The 18693-nt window shown below is 52.7% G+C and overlaps 5 protein-coding genes across 5 annotated transcripts; 2 read left to right on the top strand and 3 right to left on the bottom strand.

Annotated features, from left to right (window-relative positions):
• Positions 1-2809: 2809 nt before the first annotated feature.
• Positions 2810-3007, bottom strand: CCMA1212_002227 (uncharacterized protein; the record flags this gene model as incomplete). Its single annotated transcript, XM_073699616.1, has 1 exon — positions 2810-3007. One exon carries the CDS (start codon positions 3005-3007, stop codon positions 2810-2812), a length of 198 nt encoding a protein of 65 aa, XP_073562377.1.
• A 546-nt stretch (positions 3008-3553) lies between these two features.
• CCMA1212_002226 (uncharacterized protein) lies at positions 3554-3967 on the top strand (the record flags this gene model as incomplete). Its single annotated transcript, XM_073699615.1, has 2 exons — positions 3554-3738; positions 3859-3967. The coding sequence occupies 2 exons, from the start codon at positions 3554-3556 to the stop codon at positions 3965-3967; spliced, it is 294 nt and encodes a 97-aa protein (XP_073562376.1).
• A 2203-nt stretch (positions 3968-6170) lies between these two features.
• CCMA1212_002225 (uncharacterized protein) lies at positions 6171-6454 on the top strand (the record flags this gene model as incomplete). Its single annotated transcript, XM_073699614.1, has 2 exons — positions 6171-6178; positions 6265-6454. 2 exons carry the CDS (start codon positions 6171-6173, stop codon positions 6452-6454), a joined length of 198 nt encoding a protein of 65 aa, XP_073562378.1.
• Positions 6455-14459: 8005 nt separating this feature from the next.
• On the bottom strand, positions 14460-14750 carry CCMA1212_002222 (uncharacterized protein; the record flags this gene model as incomplete). Its single annotated transcript, XM_073699613.1, has 1 exon — positions 14460-14750. A coding segment is annotated over one exon (291 nt), but the record flags the coding sequence as incomplete, so codon positions are not given.
• Positions 14751-16140: 1390 nt separating this feature from the next.
• On the bottom strand, positions 16141-17784 carry CCMA1212_002221 (uncharacterized protein; the record flags this gene model as incomplete). Its single annotated transcript, XM_073699612.1, has 5 exons — positions 16141-16485; positions 16554-16812; positions 16879-17036; positions 17249-17433; positions 17667-17784. 5 exons carry the CDS (start codon positions 17782-17784, stop codon positions 16141-16143), a joined length of 1065 nt encoding a protein of 354 aa, XP_073562381.1.
• Positions 17785-18693: the final 909 nt, after the last annotated feature.

The raw sequence follows: 18693 nt of genomic DNA, 5'->3' as shown, positions 1-18693 counted from the left end.
TCAGCGTTGAAGAGCTACGGTACAGTATACAGGTACGGTGCTCCATGCATTGCTCCGTACTCGCTTCGCGCACGCAAATTCGCACGCGTTTAGAGCTGGGATGTAGGGGGCGTCCACATCCAGCTTTCGGCGTGAGATTTACCCTCCGTGTGACTGATCGTAGATGGATCAGATGGGCCGATTTCCTGCGGTGAGGAGGGGANGGGGGGGGGGCAACAGCCTAAGATTTGGGGGTCAAGGAGTGGCTCTAGAAGGGCGGGTTGCCTTTGCGGCAAAGGGCTCTGCTGACCAGTTCCAAGGTCTTCTATTTTCAGGCTGCACCTACGAAAATGGAGGAGGACTGTACTTAGAAAATAGCGTCGGAAAAGCGCCCCCTTCCCCAAAGGTGCTATTCTGGGTGGCGATGGTGGTGGTGTTGTCGAACTCCCGGGTTGAGGGGATTTCTCACTGCAAGGGATTGGGACGGGAGTTCAGCGATGCCTTTGGCTCCTTGGCGAAGGGATGATTTCGTTTGGCTTTCGGGCTACAATACTGTACGTGATATCATGGGCTCTCATAGGGTGAAGCCAGAGGAGCACCAGCGAGATGAAGGGTTAGGCTGCAGCTTGCATCGAGGGGGGGTAGAGGCCTCGGGAGGGCTGGAATGTCATCGAGCCTACCGGGTCGAGGACGTTGCGAGAACTTTGACGGGATGAATTCTAGCTTCGAAGCTGTTGGCAGCCATGATGTCAAGGACCCGTGGGAATGGCTCCGCTGCCGGCAAAATACAAGCTGCAGTAGGGAGCATGTACGAGTGTGTGCAGAACGCCCACGAGACATTCTCCGTAAGAGGCCTCTTGTCTGTGGCTCCTCTGCTCCTCCGTCTCAATTGTTATCATTGCGGACGACTAATCAGCTACCCCAGGACTTCAGAAGCACCCATGTGTGGAGGACACTGCATGCAAGCGACAGTTATTGGCAAGGTGAAACGGGCAAGTCATGGGCAAGCATTTGCAGGAGTTCCTACAGTATGTCTCTGGTTGGGAAGAAAGCGCCGTGTGACGCATCCTCAAGTAGAGATATCTGGGATTCTCTTCCAATCGCCGCCACACCCACCACTGGACAGTGCTGTAAGCCCTTCGACCTAACGGAGGATGTGAGTGCTCGAGTGGTTTAGCAGCTTCTTTTTCGGCTTTGCATACGGGAGATTTATTTTCAGCCACTGGGATCGAGCTGGGGGCGCGGCTGTGCCCGTCGAGGTGTCAGCCGGACAATGCGCGATGCTGCTAGCAGTGCTCATAGTGCTACTCTACTCTTACACCATGCAGATGCAGATGCAGACAGAAATGCCATACCGAGACGGAGTATAGAGAACATGTATACCTACAGACGCACACTTGGACGTATTGTACGAGAAGCCTCTCGTAAGATTTCCCCCCCTTCTTAGACGGGGATGAAGGCCCGGGGGGTTACGGATTGGGATGTTGCGAGGGCGGGTTTGGGAGAAGCATAAAGTGACGTGTAAGAAATGACAAGACGAGCAGTTGACAAGAACTGAGGTGGTAATATCTCGAATAAGTAATGACATCAAGGACCCGACAGCCCTGCGCTCGGGAATCCTTCTGCGACGTTTGATTTAGATTTGGAACAATGACGGAGATGAGCAGAGATGTAACGGAGCTGAGCTCCGAAGCTTGGGCGATTTGAAGAGGCAGCCCTTCTGGACGAAACCCTGTCTATTACTTTCTTCGTCGGTAATGATGAGGAGGGAGAGAAGCTTTTCTGCTTCCTTGGACTTTCACATGTTGCCTACGGACTCTACATACGGCTGCCAACGTCGTCATCCTACATGTGGAGGCATGCAGACGCAGCATCGGACTCCCGGAGTCACATCACGATATGTAGCATCTACGGCAAACCAATATACCTGTACTGTACTGTTTATCCGTACGCGCTGCCATGCTCCAAGCGATGCACGAACTCGTAAGTGCATGAAGGGGGCGGTCGGGAGGCCTTGGCGCGACAGTCTAGACAGAATCGAATGAGAGGTTCGAAATTGTCTTTATGCCAAAAAAATCGTAGCCAAAGGCCGGGCGAAGGAACACCTTTGTTGTGCTCGGTCAAACTCCCATTGGGTCTTTGTCAGTTTGGTGGGATTTTGGATGTTTTATATTTGGACGTGCGCCTTTGAAGATTGGTGATGGCCGTATGCGTGACCGGGAGGGGCTGAAGGGGGGTGAGATCTGGGGAGGGTTGCATCTTATTGCTGACGGGTATAGGGATCTTTGTTCTCTTCGGAGTTTTGCCTTGAGAAAATAAGATGCGGCCTGCTGCTACGACTATTCTCTCCTGGCCATGTCAGAACGGCATCCCGTTCGGGGTGATGTTGCTTAGGAGCCAGGGGCCACAAGGGGGGCGTAATACATAGAAGCAGATTCTCAGGCAGATTCAGGGCCTGGTGGATCGATATGGAATAGTCGCCGAATACGCAGCGTCGTAGCAGCTGCCCCAAAGAAGATGCTTCCCGGCAGCTCTTGTGTTGATGACGCTCCTCTGCTGTGTTTACGGCTGTTTATCAATCCTATGGATCGTATTACCTATCATTGTAGGACGGACGTTGCCTTGATGCCTTACATAAGCCTCTAGGAGGTCGCGCGTGATACGGACAAACAGAGCAGCTTGATGGGCAGGAGCAAGGTACGTCAAAACAAAGGCAACTGTAAGGTACCTGGAAAGTAACTTGCTCTTCTTTCCTTTTTCTCACATCACGGTTAATCAATCTCTCTAACGACACGCCACCATTCACGATGCATCGTCTCCCATCTTTCTCTCATTCTTCCTCCTCTTCCTCCACCTCCTCCACGTCCTCCTCTTCTCTCAACACCCTCAACTCCGCGAGCTGCAAATAAGCGAAGTCCTGCTGCTCACGCATGCGCGAAGGCTGCCGCCCGTCAGCCCGCGATTTCGCCCTGCGCTCCTGTCGAGTCGAATCAACCCCTCGACTCGCGTCATCCTTCAAGCTAGGCATCTGGTCGAGCCAATCATTCGGCCATGGGCTTCTCGAATTCTGGGCAGAGGTGCGCGAGTAAGTTTTGCTTCGGTTCGCCTAAAGTGACGAGTCTCTCTTTTTTTACCCCGTTTTGTCTCTGATGTTCTTTGCTTTTCTTGCCGGGTTCGAAAGCCACCCGACGAGTAGTAGGTATTAAGGAGGCTCTTGTCGACCGTTAGACAGGGGGGCCCCAAGGAGGGAGGGCTGATACGACGCCGTTGGCCCTCGTCATCGCGTGGAATAGCCGGGCCATCGACGCCGTCTCCAAGTCTTGGGCCGATTCCATGTCGATTTGCTACGGCAAATTTCCCCCATTGGGACTGGGCGACATGGGAGTGTGCTGATGTGCTGTGTGCAACTTTGACCTCTTAACGACCTACATACGGTGCATGCACCACTTAGGATTCCATACACGCCGGCAACAGGCCAAAACGGCACAGCGCTATCTCACCAACAAAGAACGAAGAAGAGGGCGAGGTCACACTGGCGGGGTGGGCGTGTTTCTTGGATTGTCAATGCCCGGTCATGGTGCTTCTCACCTCGCCCCGGCCTCTCTCCCTTCCCCTGTCCGGTCGAAACGACAAGCTCGATCTGGGCCGCGGCGATGACGCATTACCGCCCATGGCGGCACAGACGCACCTGCATGTGCATACACGGAGTGCTGCTGCTGCTGCTGCTGTACGATACCATTCGAATTGGATACCTGTGCCGTACGAGCGAAAAAGCAGCATCAGTTGTATTTGCAAATCGGTACCAGCATGGATCGCCGGGAGGCTAATATCGACCCGCTCGCGCTCTGGCGATGGGCTGTGATAGCTTTGCATATGCAGTTGCAACGGCAACCCTCCGGCTTCAACTTTCGCTGGCAACTCAAACGCCACTGGAGAAAACTTCTGGGACACGGCCGATAGCGCGCTTTCAGTGCGCCCGGCTTCGTAAAGCCAGGCTATCCCCGCTGTTCCCACCCAAGCATTGAGATGAGAACGACTCAAAGCCGATGGCAGCTGGCGCTGGTCACGGCACAAGGATGATACTGCTGCTGGGTTTTGGGTACTCGTACCAATACTAGACCACCTAACTACCTAGTAGCTGGGACCTCCATGCAGCTACCCATTTCGGCGACACTGCAGGCATCACAACTGGCCCGCCAAAAGCCAAATCACAGCTTGCGAGCTGGGCCGTCAAGCCTCACGTTGGCAGGCCTCGCGGATCTGTTGCCTGCCTCCTGCTGACATCTCAGCCTTACCGCATCAATCAAGCATCAAGTCGAATCCCAGCAACTCCGATGCTACGCTCCAGTTCAGAGAGACTAACGATGATACGAAGACGGCCACCTTCTATTCATCTCTTGCTGCATCATGCCGTGCTACCATCAGCCCACCACCTCTGAGGGAGAGCAGACCTGCAACTGGACGGCCATATACAGCCACCGATCCAATTTCTCTCAGCACTGTCCCCTGCGGTACCAGCCATCGGAAGCATGGAAAGCCTCTTACAGCTGTTTGTCTAGGCCGGAGATTCGCTCCTCGATTCAAAGTATCGACAGTATGCCCCCCTGAGCCGACACCCTAGCTCTATTGTATGCTTGTGGTTTACCCTTCTTTCTCCACAATCTTCAAGGCCTTTTCTCCACTTCATATCCGCCGTCATCTGGAATCGCACTCAGACAAGTACGACCACTTATCTAATATTACCGGTCCAAACTACGCAATCTAGGTTGGCGTCGGGCCAAGGACTGCTAGTTGACGTTCAGTTGACTACCCAGGTGAAAGTACCAGCCACTCCGTGTGACGAGCACGATGCTTCTGCTTACTCTTTCTTTACAGGTACGAGAGGGCTCCTCTGTAGTCCAGAACGTCAGTTCTGCTCTCGGCTCGCAGTCAGCAATCAGCTTTGCACCGTACCCGGAGTCAAGTACCGCTGACCAGGAGTCGGGGATTGCGTTGCCAGCTCCTTGACCAAGCACGGGTGCGGTCAACTCCGTGCATGAACGAGGCAATCTTCTGGCGGAGTTGCACTTTTCAGTACTTGTCTGCTCCTTACTCATGCACAGTCTAAGTTGTACGCTGCGAGTATGATTCAAGGTAATCCTGCAAGCCTACGATCAGCTCATGAGAGGCAAGCACAGGGTTCATAGCGGCAATGATGCTTGTTGAGCATGCACAAGCACGGAGTAAAGCCTCCATCGTTACGGTCGACAGATGACGAATGGTGTCCTCTTCTCACCCTTCGATTCGTTACTAGATCGCGCGTGAGGAGTCGGAAGATCTCGCTTCTACTGACAAGGACAAGGGACGGACCGACATCATGAGCTTGGGATGCGCTAACAGGGGGACTTTGTACCGCATCGACCTGGCTCTCCGACAGCCTTGCCTTGCAGTCGACGGCGCAGATTGGTGCTCCGTAGCATCGGTCAGATCCCTCAATGCTCGGCCAACCTTGGCCTAGAGTGGTCTTTAGCCGCTTCTTCTGAAGAGTTGGCCGAGGGGGGTGAGAGAGAGCAGCCAGCAAGTACAGACCACGGGGTATAGCCCGCCTCCTACCTTGCGCATGCGCAGCAGTGCAAAATCACGTCAAACGCCGACTTTTGGGGTTCGAAGCTCGGCTTTGGCGATGAGGAGAGGGAGTGATGCACGAGTATCGTCTCGTTTCGTATGCTTGCGTAGACGTCTGTGTGTTCTAGGTACGCCCGGATCCTGTATGCAGGCCTTCTGGGAGATCACACGGACATGGACAGCTAATCGCAGAGCTTATTGGAGGTTCGCCATGCAACATGCTTGCCGTGTTTCCTCGTTCTGATTCGGCCATTTCCTCTCCCCTCTTCGATTCACGCAACCGCGTTTGTCCGCTGGAAAGCGTATGATTGTCAGCCCTTACAAGTTAGTGTCCAATGAGTGGAATGGCTTCCCGTCTTCGTGCTCACATGTACGAAGACCCCGTCTAGCTTTCTCCCAGTGTGGGGTGATTGGGCGAAGTGACAGCTTCATCCGATGCCACTTACGGGGGAGAGGGTGTAAAGCTCTGCTTTGCGCACAGTTCCTAGCCCCCCTCCATGAGACTCTCTCGTCGAAACTTGGCTCATGTTGCTCGCCCAGCCGGCAAGCTGACCTGGACAAGCCGGGCTGGCGGATATCGGGCGATAATGGTCTTGTGCGCCGGTGATCTCTCCAGGTTTGTCATTTCGCAGCCTCTGCTGCTTCTGGTGCGCTAGGCTGAGCTTGCTGTCCTCCTCGCAGGTACCCGGTGAGAGCTCTTGTCGGCTGCTATGGATCTCCAAACCTGATTCTAGGCATCTCGGGGTCATTGGAAAACACAGGAAGTATTCTAGACACCCAGAGGATATTGACTGTCGAAGGGCCGTCCCGCGCCGAAGCTGGTTTCGTATGTACACCCTCATGCGCGGTATCATCATCGACTCGCTCCTGATCAAGTCCCTGATATCCTGTCATTCAGCATGTCTGCCTGGGTGAGCGGCGGTGGCGATCAGGCAAGCGAATCCCGCTTCTGCCTTGAGCCTGCAAGGGTGATGAACCAATTGCTTCAAGCTTCGCCAAACACACATCACCTGCAATGCACTGCAAAGGAGCAACCGAAGGCAGAAGCGTCGATTCGATTGGGATATGAGTTGAGGATTGCACAGAGTACGCAACTTGTTCTGACCCTTTCGGGCGTCGCACTCTGATCGTACTTGCATCAGGCATCTCGCTCTGCGATCAACGGCTTCCGCCACCCGCAGAACTGCAGTCCGAAGCGGGAATTGGGTGCGTCTGTGCAACAGCCTCCACTCGGTGCTATTCTGCTTGTCAACTCTGGTCATCGACGCCCCCCTTCCCAGCGAGGCGAGTGATCCTGGACCAGAGTAACTGCCGGCCGCTTACGCGCGAAGCCACATCACATCGGGGCACCGGATTACTAGCCTCATCGCAAAGCATCATATCACATTTTGACACTTCGCGACAGAAATGCTTGAAATATCCGGGCCGAGATTCTCAAGGGCGGTGTCCTGGACCTGATACAGAAGCCGCACGCCCCCTGGCGGGCCATTTTTCCTTTTCGCTTCTTTCTTCCACCAGTGCCGCGGGCTTCTTCCGTGTCTCTGGTCGCCCACACCCCTGCTATTGCTTCTTTTTGATGTTCCCAGTTGGTGCTCCGTTCTCTCTGCACATGGTATGAACAAGACAGGCTTTCGATCCCATCGAGCTAGGCATACCGGGGTCCAGAAGAGGCATCGGCACGCGTGTACGATATGTACTGTACATACTCGTACAACTACGTCCATATGGACCCATGCTGGCTTCACAAAAGGGCTCAGAACGTGGCGATAGTTGTTGCACTCCGCCATTTCGCTCCTCCTTGTAGCCGACGGGCTCTTCCGAGATAGTACTAATCGATGCGACAATTACGGAGCAGTTTCAGCGCGGCAGCGGGCAGAGAATCGGCGATAATGCGGGTGCTCGAGCATGCGATACATCTAGATGGCGATTAATCAGACATCACCACCAGCACCACCACCACTATGGAGTCGCGAGATGTGAGATCGCCGGGCTGTGATGCACCACTGCAGCATCGCTCGATGGACGATGGCCAGACGTCACCCGTCCGTCCTCCGCCATACAGTACGCAGATGCAGACACGCGCACATGCTGCCGTTCCGAGACACGGAATCTAATGGAGCGGCCCAGATGCACTGAGCAAGCCCCCCGGCCGCTAGTCTGCGCTGCAGGGCTCTAATATTACGAGCTACCAGGAAAATCGTACGATTTTCTGGCCTCTAAAGACGTGGGGGGAGGGGGGAACATCAAGACATGTTTGTCCGAGCCATGTCTGCGACCCAGATGCTCCGTATTTTTCTCTTTTTCCTTTTTTTTTTTTCCACCTCTTTCTTTTCCCTTCATTCTCTTCCCCAGCCCCTCCGGGACATGGGCAACCATCGCCTTTGCCTAAAGAAGCATCGTGATTGTGCCGAGAGCCGCTCCCTTACCACCAATGGCGATTATGGTATGTATCTATGTCTACCATGGCTCTGGTAATAAGGGGCGTCGTTGATGGAATCGGGTTTGCCGAAAGGGTTTCTGCTGCTGTCAAGCGTCCAGGATGCCCGGCCCTTTGTTGAGATCAAAAAAGTCATGGCCCTGGAGCCCCCAGCGTCCAAACCCCGGCTAGGATCTTGGCCATGGGGGAAATAGAGAGAGCGCAGGGATGTGCCCCTGCTCGCCCTGTCCGCTGTCAATGATGCCGATCGCTTAAATCGAGCCGCACTGTCCATTGTTGCAAGGAGGGGCCAAACTGGGCAAGACGGAGTCTGGAGTTCCGGTACGAGATGTGCCTTGGCCTCTCGCCCATCAGGGCCAAGCAATTTGCGACGGAGGCCACTTTTTCTGTTTCGAGCAGGAAACGGTTCATGCGATCGTCGATCGTGTGACTTTTGGTCCGCGCTGGTGGCCGGGGCTTCCCTTCTATTCTTTCTCTGTCCCGTCTTTTCTTCTGGCTCGCCTTGTCTGCCCGTCAGCTTGTACGGTATGGAGTACGGTACGGAGCAGTACACACTTGGGAGCAGCATTGCTTAGAAGGAGACTCGAGGCCGATCTCTATTCGCAATCTTGTGGATTCCACGCCGCTCGCTCCAGATCCAGCCAGCTAACAGCTGCTAGTCAGGTTTCTAGCGATGCCCTTGGTAGCTTCTCCCCCATCATCTATCTAAAGCAGCCGGTCTGGTTCTTTATTCGATGTCATCTCGGGGGGCCCAGAAGCGACGATGTCAATCGCACGGCAGACCGGCGCCTTTGCATTGAATCGTAATCTCGCCGGCCGCACATTTGGAGAGGATCCCATCGGAGATAGCCAAGAGGCGTGTGGAGTTTTTATGGAGAGAAAGGGAGAATGATGATGATGATAATGATGACGATGATGAGAAGCTAGCAGGCATTGCATGTCCGTAGTATCTCGATTTGTCTCGCCATGACTTGTTCATCAATCAAGATGATGGGGGAGGCTTTGAAAAGTGGCGTGTTTTGCGTGTTGTCAGAGCATTACGATACACGTATCGACGCTACAGCTTACAAAGGACGCATGAAAAGATGGCGGCACATGACAGTGGTCCATGACATCAAATCTAGCCTGTCCACACCACCCCCCTTGTTGATGCACTATTATCGCCTTCCTTCTAGAATCTGTTGCTGTTTCAACGTTTCATTGCATCTTGCATCCCCCCCGTGCGAGAAAGTCCTTGGGGAAGAAGTAGTTACTGTACAGTGTTGCCAAGATCCTCGAGGTTACGAGTAATGTGCTGTATGGATACACACTAAACAACCCCGACCACTTGGCGGAGGCCCCGAGCGCTTGAAGAATTGAGCGGCCGGAGCGAAGTCCGAACTAACAATGGATGCCATGTACGACTAAGGAATCTCCTGTTGATCGCGTCTCTAGAGCATATGGCTCTGCATGGCGAGCACGAGGCGGTGAAGATGTTATGTTGGATGTAATTGCTGGAGAACTTTGTTCGCATTGAAGTTGAGTTTTGAATTCGGGGTCAAGCCGTTGGTTGGTGTGTTAAGTCTTGAGTCGGGCCAACACGTTTGCCTAATGGAGCATGCCCTGGCATGGGGAGGGATGCAAAGTACGGTATGTAGTCCTCGCAAGCTCAAGTGAGATATGGTGTGTCGAATAGACAGTTTTCTTGTATAGTCGTGATTCTTCTATTCGAGACCGCAGAGCTGTATTCGTCGATATATGTACAGATGCAGTATAACCACCATGGATGCATGTAGTTTCTGCCGTGAAGCGTCATCATTCAGTATAATGATGGGCCGGTGCTCTCAAAACTCCAGAGCCCCGTTAAGATGCAGTCGTCTGCTGCTGCTCCCAACGTGAATCTTGTATGTGCCCTGCTGCAGCTGCCACTTCTGCCTCTCCACGCTCCAAACGCTCAAGTCCCTCCTTGTGAGGTGGAACGTCACCGACTCCGACCCGTTGGGCCGCAGAAAGGGCTTCTCAAACCCACGAAGCTGCTTCGCCGGAGCTCCTGGAATGCCAATGTAGAGCTGTGCCACTTCGTAACTCGCAACGCCGCCCGTGTTTCGGATATCAACGCTGACAGTGGCGATGGCATCCCAGAGGTCGGTTTGTCCACCGCTGACAATGGGGCCTCCAGGCCATGGATACGTGTTTGCCCCCGGAACGTGGTTGATGGACAAGTTGGAGTACGCAAAGGTAGTGTAGCTCAGTCCAAAGCCAAACTCATAGCGAGGTTCGATGCCCTCCTTGTCAAAGTAGCGATAGTCGAGATAGACGCCTTCTTTGAAGTCGGCCTGGGGAAAGTAGGCAAACTCGCCCATCGCCTTTGCCGGATCGAGAACGTCGCCGTAATCGGCATCGTTCTTCGCAACAGTGTACGGCAGCCTTCCGGAGGGGCTGGCCTCTCCGTAGAGAAGCGAGGTGAGCGCTGGCCCGCTCTCCTGGCCCGGCAAATGCGCAAAGATGACTGCTGTGACGTTTGGATGGTCTACAAATCCGTCCACTAGCCGAATGCCTGCGTTGTGGAGGACAACAATGGTCTTGTTGCACTGGTCGGCCACCGCCTTAATCATGTCGTCTGTATAGTCATCTCGAATAGCCGGACGGTCGTTTCCTTCACAGGCATATGCGTTGCCAAAGACGATGCAGGCGTCAGATGTTGGATCAACATCCGGCCTGTCTGACAGGAAGTTGTTAAAAACTGCCGTTCCATCTTGGGCAGCCCTCCACTTCAAGGCTTCAAAAGGAGAGATCGCGAGTGCGGGTGTGATGGCACCAGAGCCACAGCCACCAAACGTTGTGCCGTTTCTGCCAAACGTGGCGAAACCGTCCGGCGAAAGGTAGTTGGAGTTGTACGCCTCCTTACCGAAGATCCAGCTGTCGCTGAGCTGCACATCCCTGGAGGGACTGAAGAAGTCGGGAGTCGTGGCTGAATAGCCGAGGAGCGAGAGCTTTCGCGGCTTCTTCAGAGGCAGCGTATTCTTGGTGTTCTTGACGAGTACGTGGCCTTCAATGGCGCCGTTGAGAAGAACCGGTGCAGCGGCAGGATCTCGGGCATCAACAACCTCGTGAGGATCCATGACATCGGACGGCATCCCGATTCCCTGTGTTGGGATGCCGCTGTCCTGATCAAACCGATACCAGGTGGCGATGATTCTGCAAGCACGTCAGTACATGTAAAGGATGACGATCATCATTGTCTTCACCTCATTGCCATATCCGTTACCCGTGACTCAGGCAATGAACCATTCTTCACAGCTTCAACCAGGCGCTCGCCCCAGAATCCGGCCGCTCCGGGCATGGCCATGTCCAGACCAGCTTCTGCAGAAGCCACGCCAGCATGCTGAGCGCCCCAGTCGGAAACAACAAACCCCTTTATTGAGAAGTTTTGGGTCAGTGCCACTAAGTAGAGAGATGAACGGACGGGGTGCGAACCTGAAAGCCGAGCTCGGTCTTCAAAAGGCCATTCAAAGTCTTGCTGTTGGAACAGCCGTACGAGTTGTTGATACGCTGGTAAGAGCACATGATGTTTCCGCTGCCCGCTCTCACAGCATCTTGAAAGGGCCTAATGAAAGATCAGAACTCCATTGCAATGGTCGACGGGGAGCGGCTTAGACTAACCATAAGTAATACTCATGCATCGTCTTGTCGTCAATATTGGAAGACACGGCAGAGACGTTCCCTTCCGGCTGTCGGTGGGTCTCCTGCTCGTTGAGAATGTAATGCTACACGCATGATAGTCAGTATCCAACTTTTGGGAGAGGGTCGGTTGTTGCAATGGGAAGACGACCGACTTTGGTACTCGTAATAACGCCCTGTCCCTGGACGCCAGAAACGGTTTCAGACACCAAGACTCCCGCCAACCAGGGGTCAACGGAGAAGCCTTCCCAGTTCCTCCCTCCACGTACGGTACGTCCGGCAGGGCCAACCACGGGACCGAGCAGGACATTGACGCCTTTCTTCTTGAACTCGGCGCCCATGGCAGCGGCACGCCGGAAAGCCAAGTCCTTGCTCCAGCTGGGCGCGGTTAGCTCGAGAGCGACGCTCAAGGGGCAGCTTGGGGGCATAAGCTCAGATCACATAGACTCTTTGAACCACTCACCTGGCACCAACATGAATTCCGCTGGGAAAGCCGCTGACAAAGTCCGTGTTGCGAAGGCCATTGCCAGCATCGCTGAGGCACATGCCGGGGAACTCGAGACGCTCGATGGCGGGAATCACACCGCTGCAAGTAGTATTGGGCGGGACCCCAGCTGTGAGATCAACCTGATGAATGTTAGACCAGCCAGTCCCTTTGTAATAAGTGGCAAGTGTCTCTGTGTGACCGTCTCTGCTCACCTTTTCCTCCAAAGTCAACTTGCCGACAAAGGCTTTGGCCTTTTGATACGCCGCCTCCCACTCATTGCCACCAGTCATTTCAGCTATTAGATGATTCCATCAGTATCATGGTCTTCCAACATTATTGAAATAGATCCGGTAGAGCATACGTGAAGGATAGACAGGGGGCGATTGGCCGTAGAAGTGAGTGTCGTTGGTGATGACCTTCTCTGCGGCGTCCGCCCAGTGGGCAAGGCCCGCAAGCAGGGCAATCTGCTTCACAGCTACCATGATACCGATCCGGCGGTCACAAACAAACTACATGTATCAGTTTAGGGGTTGCGCTTCCACTGCCGCTGTCGAGCCGAGTTTGTCGTCTAGCTTCGAGGATGGCCGGCTGACTAGGTAAGGAGCAGCGACACGCCCTCGGGGTCAACAGTTGGAATCCGAGGGAAGACGCAGTAATATGGTATATAGCTTGCCTATCGCGAATCGCACCTAGCATCCACAGGAACAATACCCTACCCCTTGGCGGAGACGTAGAAGAAGGGAAGTAGATCAGAGGAGACGCAAGAAGGGAGGTGGATGTAGGAGTGAAACAGGATGATACACTTCTGATGCTCGCCCTAGAAGCCGTGAACCGAGACATGCATCAACACCAAAGATTTCAAGGCAAAGAAGCATCATGAACGCCGCCTCTTTTCCCGCATCTCCTCAAAGCGGTCGTATTGCTCTCCGCTAGGCGTGCAATCCCGGCCTCGGCCTGTTCGGGTCCCTGTTCTCACCGCAAATCTCGAGTTTTGCCAATAATGCCTAAATTCACCATCTTTCCACTCGTCACGAAGCATTTGGGTGGTAACGGCACGTCATGTCACACCCCACGATATGCCGTCTGCTGTGGCAGGAAACAGAAACTTGCAAGTTTGCAAGTGCAACCCGCAGCCGGCCTGTCTTGTCATCTGCTGCTTGCCCACCTGGCTTTACTGCTTTCAAGCTAGGCGGTTCCTTCCCCGCGAAACGAAAGCCGTAAATGGGGGAAAGAAGGCGGGAGGAAGGAAGGGGGGAGGTGCGGGAGTTGCGGGAGGGGAATTGCGACACCCGATTGGCGGATTGGGATGTTGGAAGGTTACTTCCTCCTGTTCGCGTTCTGGCATGTTGCGTACTCGGTATGTGCTCGCGGGTTAAATTGTGCGGGGTTGAAGGTGACGAGGACGATCTTGGTATGCAATGACGTTGACGTTTCTTTCGGGAGATTTGTGATTGAATTCGTGCACAGGTGCGCCGTTGGACAGATTAGAGAGCTGACAGATTGATTAATCATGACAGTTCTGCACAGAAAGGGGAAAGGGTGAGTGATGAGGAAGGTTGATACTACTCTATATAGGTCAGCAACGACAGAAAAGGAAACATCAATGCAACAGCCCCAATCCTGGTGCAAGGCAATGTGTGAATCATCAGAGACGTGACATTAGTTGTCAACGAACTCTGAATCAAGGCACTGCTCCATGCCTTATGGCTGGGTTCAGAAGGAAGCCGCACCGACTTGAAGCTGCGAGCTGTTAGCCACGGAGACGCTCAATCTCAGAGGAACATGTATCCTGCTCATCAAGTGAGAAATCAAGAGGCTGCCGCAGTATTTTTTTCATTCTGTACATTCAACTTATAAATATATGTGAGCATCTTGGTTAAGGAAGAGAGAGTTCGTATATAAATCTACACTTATCATCACATCAAGTAGCTTTAAGGACAAGCCCATGTCATCTCCGCCCTCTCTTCACCATCATACCACGCCCCCACAAAGAGACAAGTGTACCTTGGACATTGCCAGACAACAATTCCTTTATCTCCTTCTCATTTACCTTGATGAGATGCACCGCAAAATGACATCCACCAGGCGTACTCATTTATATATTGATAAAGCATCCTTCGTACAGAGAAGCCATCCGCCTCGCACTCTCTGTGCATATCCAGCCATCACAAAATACCTATACCTGTGACAGAATTACCGACTACAACTGTAATAGAAAGAGATCATGTTTCCCCTCCCTTCATACCTATGCACCACCACATTCAAGTGATCATATGCAAGTGTTTCCTTCTCTCACCTTCCCTTATTCAACGACAAAGGAAAATGAAAATAGCAAGAAAAGGTGGACAAGGAAAAAAGAAAACTTGTTAACCCTAGGTGAATATAAAGGTTAGGGGAGAAGGGAAAAAGGACAAAAAAAAGAAAGTAAGCAAGTAGCAATTGCACGTTTCGATCGTGCGACCTCCGGGTTATGAGCCCGGCGCGCTTCCACTGCGCCAAATTGCTTTTTCGTTTAAACTTGCCCGCGGCTCGAGTAGCCGCGCTAGTGGATGTTGGATGGTGGCCGTCAACCCAACTATAAACGTTAAGCTGACTTACAGGGCAAAACCCACACAGGGGAGAAGAAAGCTGAAAAAAAGAATCTTTGAACGCTGATGAGGATATCTGCTTCTCAGTGGTCCCCTTTGGTTCTCTTCAAACGCTCTGCAATTTTCTCACTTCCGTCGCATCTCCTTTCCTGGAGTTCGTGGGGTTCAAAGGGGTTGAAGATTTTACTACTTACACATGCCTCCACTGAGGTCGATCAAATGCTCCATCATAACAAGCCATCACGAAGATGATCAGATCCTTAGAGGCACCAATAAGAACAGTTTTCAAAGGATGCGCCAAAGGCTCTTCAATTAGACACCACCCTCCAATCTACACGTCAGAACACATTTCTGCAATAGTCATCATCCAATGATCAATATACACCTGGAGTTTTTTTACAGCTAAGCCAGATAGTGCCTTCAGGAGCTTTGCCAAAGGTAACAACCTTGAAGCTCCCAGATGCAAAACAGACGTCACTCTCGCACTCACGATGTTGACCCAACATTACTACAAAACAACACCATAAAACTCTTCATGTACATACCTCATCCGCTTAGGCAGACTGACCAAGTCAAATACTAAGGCAGAGATGATAAGAGACAAGAAAAGAGAAGATTTAGGTATCATTGATGAAGGAAAATATGTATATCCACCGATCCTTCCTTAAACCCAAGAAGGACCTCCGATCCCCTCCTCATCCTCCTCTTCCTCGTTTAGCCACTCTGCAATATGAAAAGAAAAGAAAAAAAGAAATCTTTCTGATGATATCAACAACATCAACCCCGTTCACGGAATGAAAGCTCAAGCAGGCTGCCTCCATTTTTCCATCCAAGTCTTGCAACAGCCCGCCTTCTCCTGTCCCCAAGCCTCGAAGCATCTGGCTGGAGTAGACAGATAAACAGAAAAAAAAAATACCAAACAAATAAAGGCAAATACAAAAGTGTAGATGAGTGAAAATGAGAATCAACGGAAGAGTGGCATGTCCCCGCTAGATGTATATGTGTGTACCGAGAAACGCGAAGAGATGTAGCCGGAGAGAAATTGTTGCCAATGTGTATAATGAAGGTAAGCCGTAAGATGCCATAATCATGCATGAAAAATGGGGAGAAACTGAGTGGACTCAGGCAGCCCTATACCGAGTGGAAGGCTGATCGAACCGGAGATGTCGAGACTCGGAGCTGGTGTGTATGGTGGTGGTTGTAGTGGTGGTGGTGATGATGGTGACGAGTAAGCGATAATAAGCGACAAAACTGTAAAAACACTGGCCGAGAGACGAAAAGGAGCGGATCAAATGAGCAACCTGGAGAAGAGCAACGTGTTAACGGACACACACTGCGGTGCAATGTAGTGTGATGATGAATTGTGAAAATAGGTATGTTGGGCCTTATAATATTAACTTTTTGAGGTTTCTCTGAATAATCATGTCTTGCACGGAGCCCATTGTGATTTTCAGCAGGTTCGTGTCCGTGGCATTGGTAAAGTGGCCGTAGATTTCCTTTTCGGGGTTTCTGCTCAGCGCGCGGAACTTGTCGAGGAAGTACTTGCTGGCCGCCTTGTAGTCGTCGTCGGGTCCGTGGTAGTCGGTGAAGCCGTACTTGGAGATCGGGCTCTTGGGGAGCTTCTCCTTGAAGAGATCCATCTTGTTGAGGAAGAGAATCAGGGAGGTCAAGGTGAACCAGTGGGAGTTGGCGATGGACTCCCACAGCATCAGAGCCTCGTTCATTTGGTTCTAGCGGCCGTCTCGTGTTAGCTCATCGGGAACGCCAGGCGGTCATGATCCCAAACCCATCCACTTACACCGTCCTTGTCTTCCACGAGGCACTGGTCATAGCCACTGATGGCGACGAGGAAGAGCAGGCAGTTGACGTTCTCGAAGCAGTGGATCCACTTCTTCCGCTCTGACCTCTGGCCACCGACATCGAACATGCGGTATGTCAACTGGCCAAGATCAAAGACGCTTTCTGTGATACCCGTGGTCCTCAGACGAGAGCGCAGCAGATCCTGGTCATTCGGTACGTAACCCTCAGCCCATATCCGGTCAATGTCCGTAACGAAGCTAGGTGGGGGGTTAGCAATGATAACCACCAAAGTGGGAATCTTGAGCATCTAGGGGCGAACTGACTATGTCAAGTTATCGTGCAGGGCGTATTCATTGCCCTTGGAAACTGCCGTCAAAACGCCGCTGTCTTTCCACAATGCCTGGATGGGTTCTAGGTAGTCCTGTGGCATTCCGCTGTCTGGGCTGATTTCGTTGTCAACCAGGATGTGAGCCATGTTTTTCTAGAAATAGTATGCATGTCAGTCAATGATCTATGGCATCATCAGCTGGACGGAGCAGTGCCAGCCTTATTAGCCGGGTGACGAATAGCATCCCATCCGCGGATAACGTAACACAAGCACAGCCTCTGGGGCGCATAGAGATGTACTTGAGGCATGCAGGTGGTACGGGAAGGAGAATGGACTGGAGCCAGTGCTCGCGGATGGTGACTAACCTCGTTATCCGGAAACTCATATTCGATACCCAACTCGCCCATAGCCTCAGAGATGGTCCTGAATGACTGGATAATGTTGTTGAAGATGACGGGCTTGAAGTCTAGCCTTTCGCTCTTGTTGAAGCCCTGAGCATAGATGAGCTTCATCTGCTTGAGGATCGTAGACTTTCCAGACTCTCCAGCACCTGCAGACGGAAACACGGCACGTTAGCAATTTTTTGATACATTTGACAGCAGTGAACCAGCATCGCGGTTGGTACAAATTCTTCGTCAACTGCTTCTCTTCCAGCGGGCAACGGGAGCCAGAGCAACAAGGAAAGAAGATCGTAGGAGAAGATGAGAAGAGATGAGAGGAACAAAAAGAAGAAGAAGAAGAAGAAGCACAAAAGTCGAGCAACGTATCGCAACCAAGGCTTACCAAGCAGCAACAGCTTCACCTCCTTCGCCATGCGCTTCTCGTCCTGGCGGAGGACCTTGTCCACCTCCCGCGAGCGAGCCTCGCCATCCTCGTTCTTATTCCGGGCGCCAAAGCACATGCTGGCGTTCTGTGGCCACGGATGCGCCGTGGTGACGGTTTTCTAATGCCACTGTCTCTCTGACGGGGTTGCGGAGGGCTGTCAATTCGGCAGCCCGGGTCGGTTCAAGGTTGGTGTCCACGGAAGCGGCGGGCCTTGCGGGAAAAAAAGGGCTTTCTGGATCAGACGGACGGGTAGCGGCAGCGTAGACGGATGACACCGGCGCTGTCTTCGATTTTTCTTCTCTGCTGTATTCCCCTTGTCCTTTTGTCTTTCCTTTTCGGTGTTCGTGCGCGCGCAAAAAACGTGGGTGTCTGAGAGGTGACGGAAGGGATGGCAATTGCTCAAGATTGTCGCCTAGCAAAGAATTGCTCCCGTTCTGCCAATGTTCGGTTTTGGGAGGGAAAATGCGGTGCTGTCCAGCCGTCTCTCTCTAGTATCTCCTTCGCCCCTTTGTTTCGGCGGCGGTCGCTGAGCTGCGTGAAAATGCCCCTGTCAACTCTCGAGGTCCCCTTGTCGGCCCGTCGCTCTTCAATGCAGCGTCCGTCTATCGTCGCCGTTCGGTCGTCGATCGGGGGGGGAACGGCGTGGAGGGGAATTGGGGATTTCAAGGGCACGGATGGGAGAGGAGGAGGAAAAAGGGCAGAATTCGGCGTGGGAACTCGGGACTTGGAGAAGGACTGCTCTTTGAGCTACCGACGGGTAGGTTCCAACAGCCACTTACAAGAAACTCGATCTTTACCTTGTACGGCCACACTAGCAGAGCAAGGCCCGGCAGAAACGTGCAGGATACTGTACTAAATACTGATGAATAATAGGAAGAGAAGGAGAGAGAGAGAAGGGGAGCAGGCAAAGATTAGGCGGATGATGGAGATCGGCCGCACTGTCTGCTGAGGGCCGTCCAAACGCCGGACATGAACAAGCTGCGAC

The sequence above is a fragment of the Trichoderma ghanense genome (assembly GCF_004382785.1).
Source record: "Trichoderma ghanense strain CCMA-1212 chromosome Unknown scaffold_1, whole genome shotgun sequence".
Taxonomy (NCBI): domain Eukaryota; kingdom Fungi; phylum Ascomycota; class Sordariomycetes; order Hypocreales; family Hypocreaceae; genus Trichoderma; species Trichoderma ghanense.
This window is presented reverse-complemented; position numbering and strand designations above follow the sequence as displayed.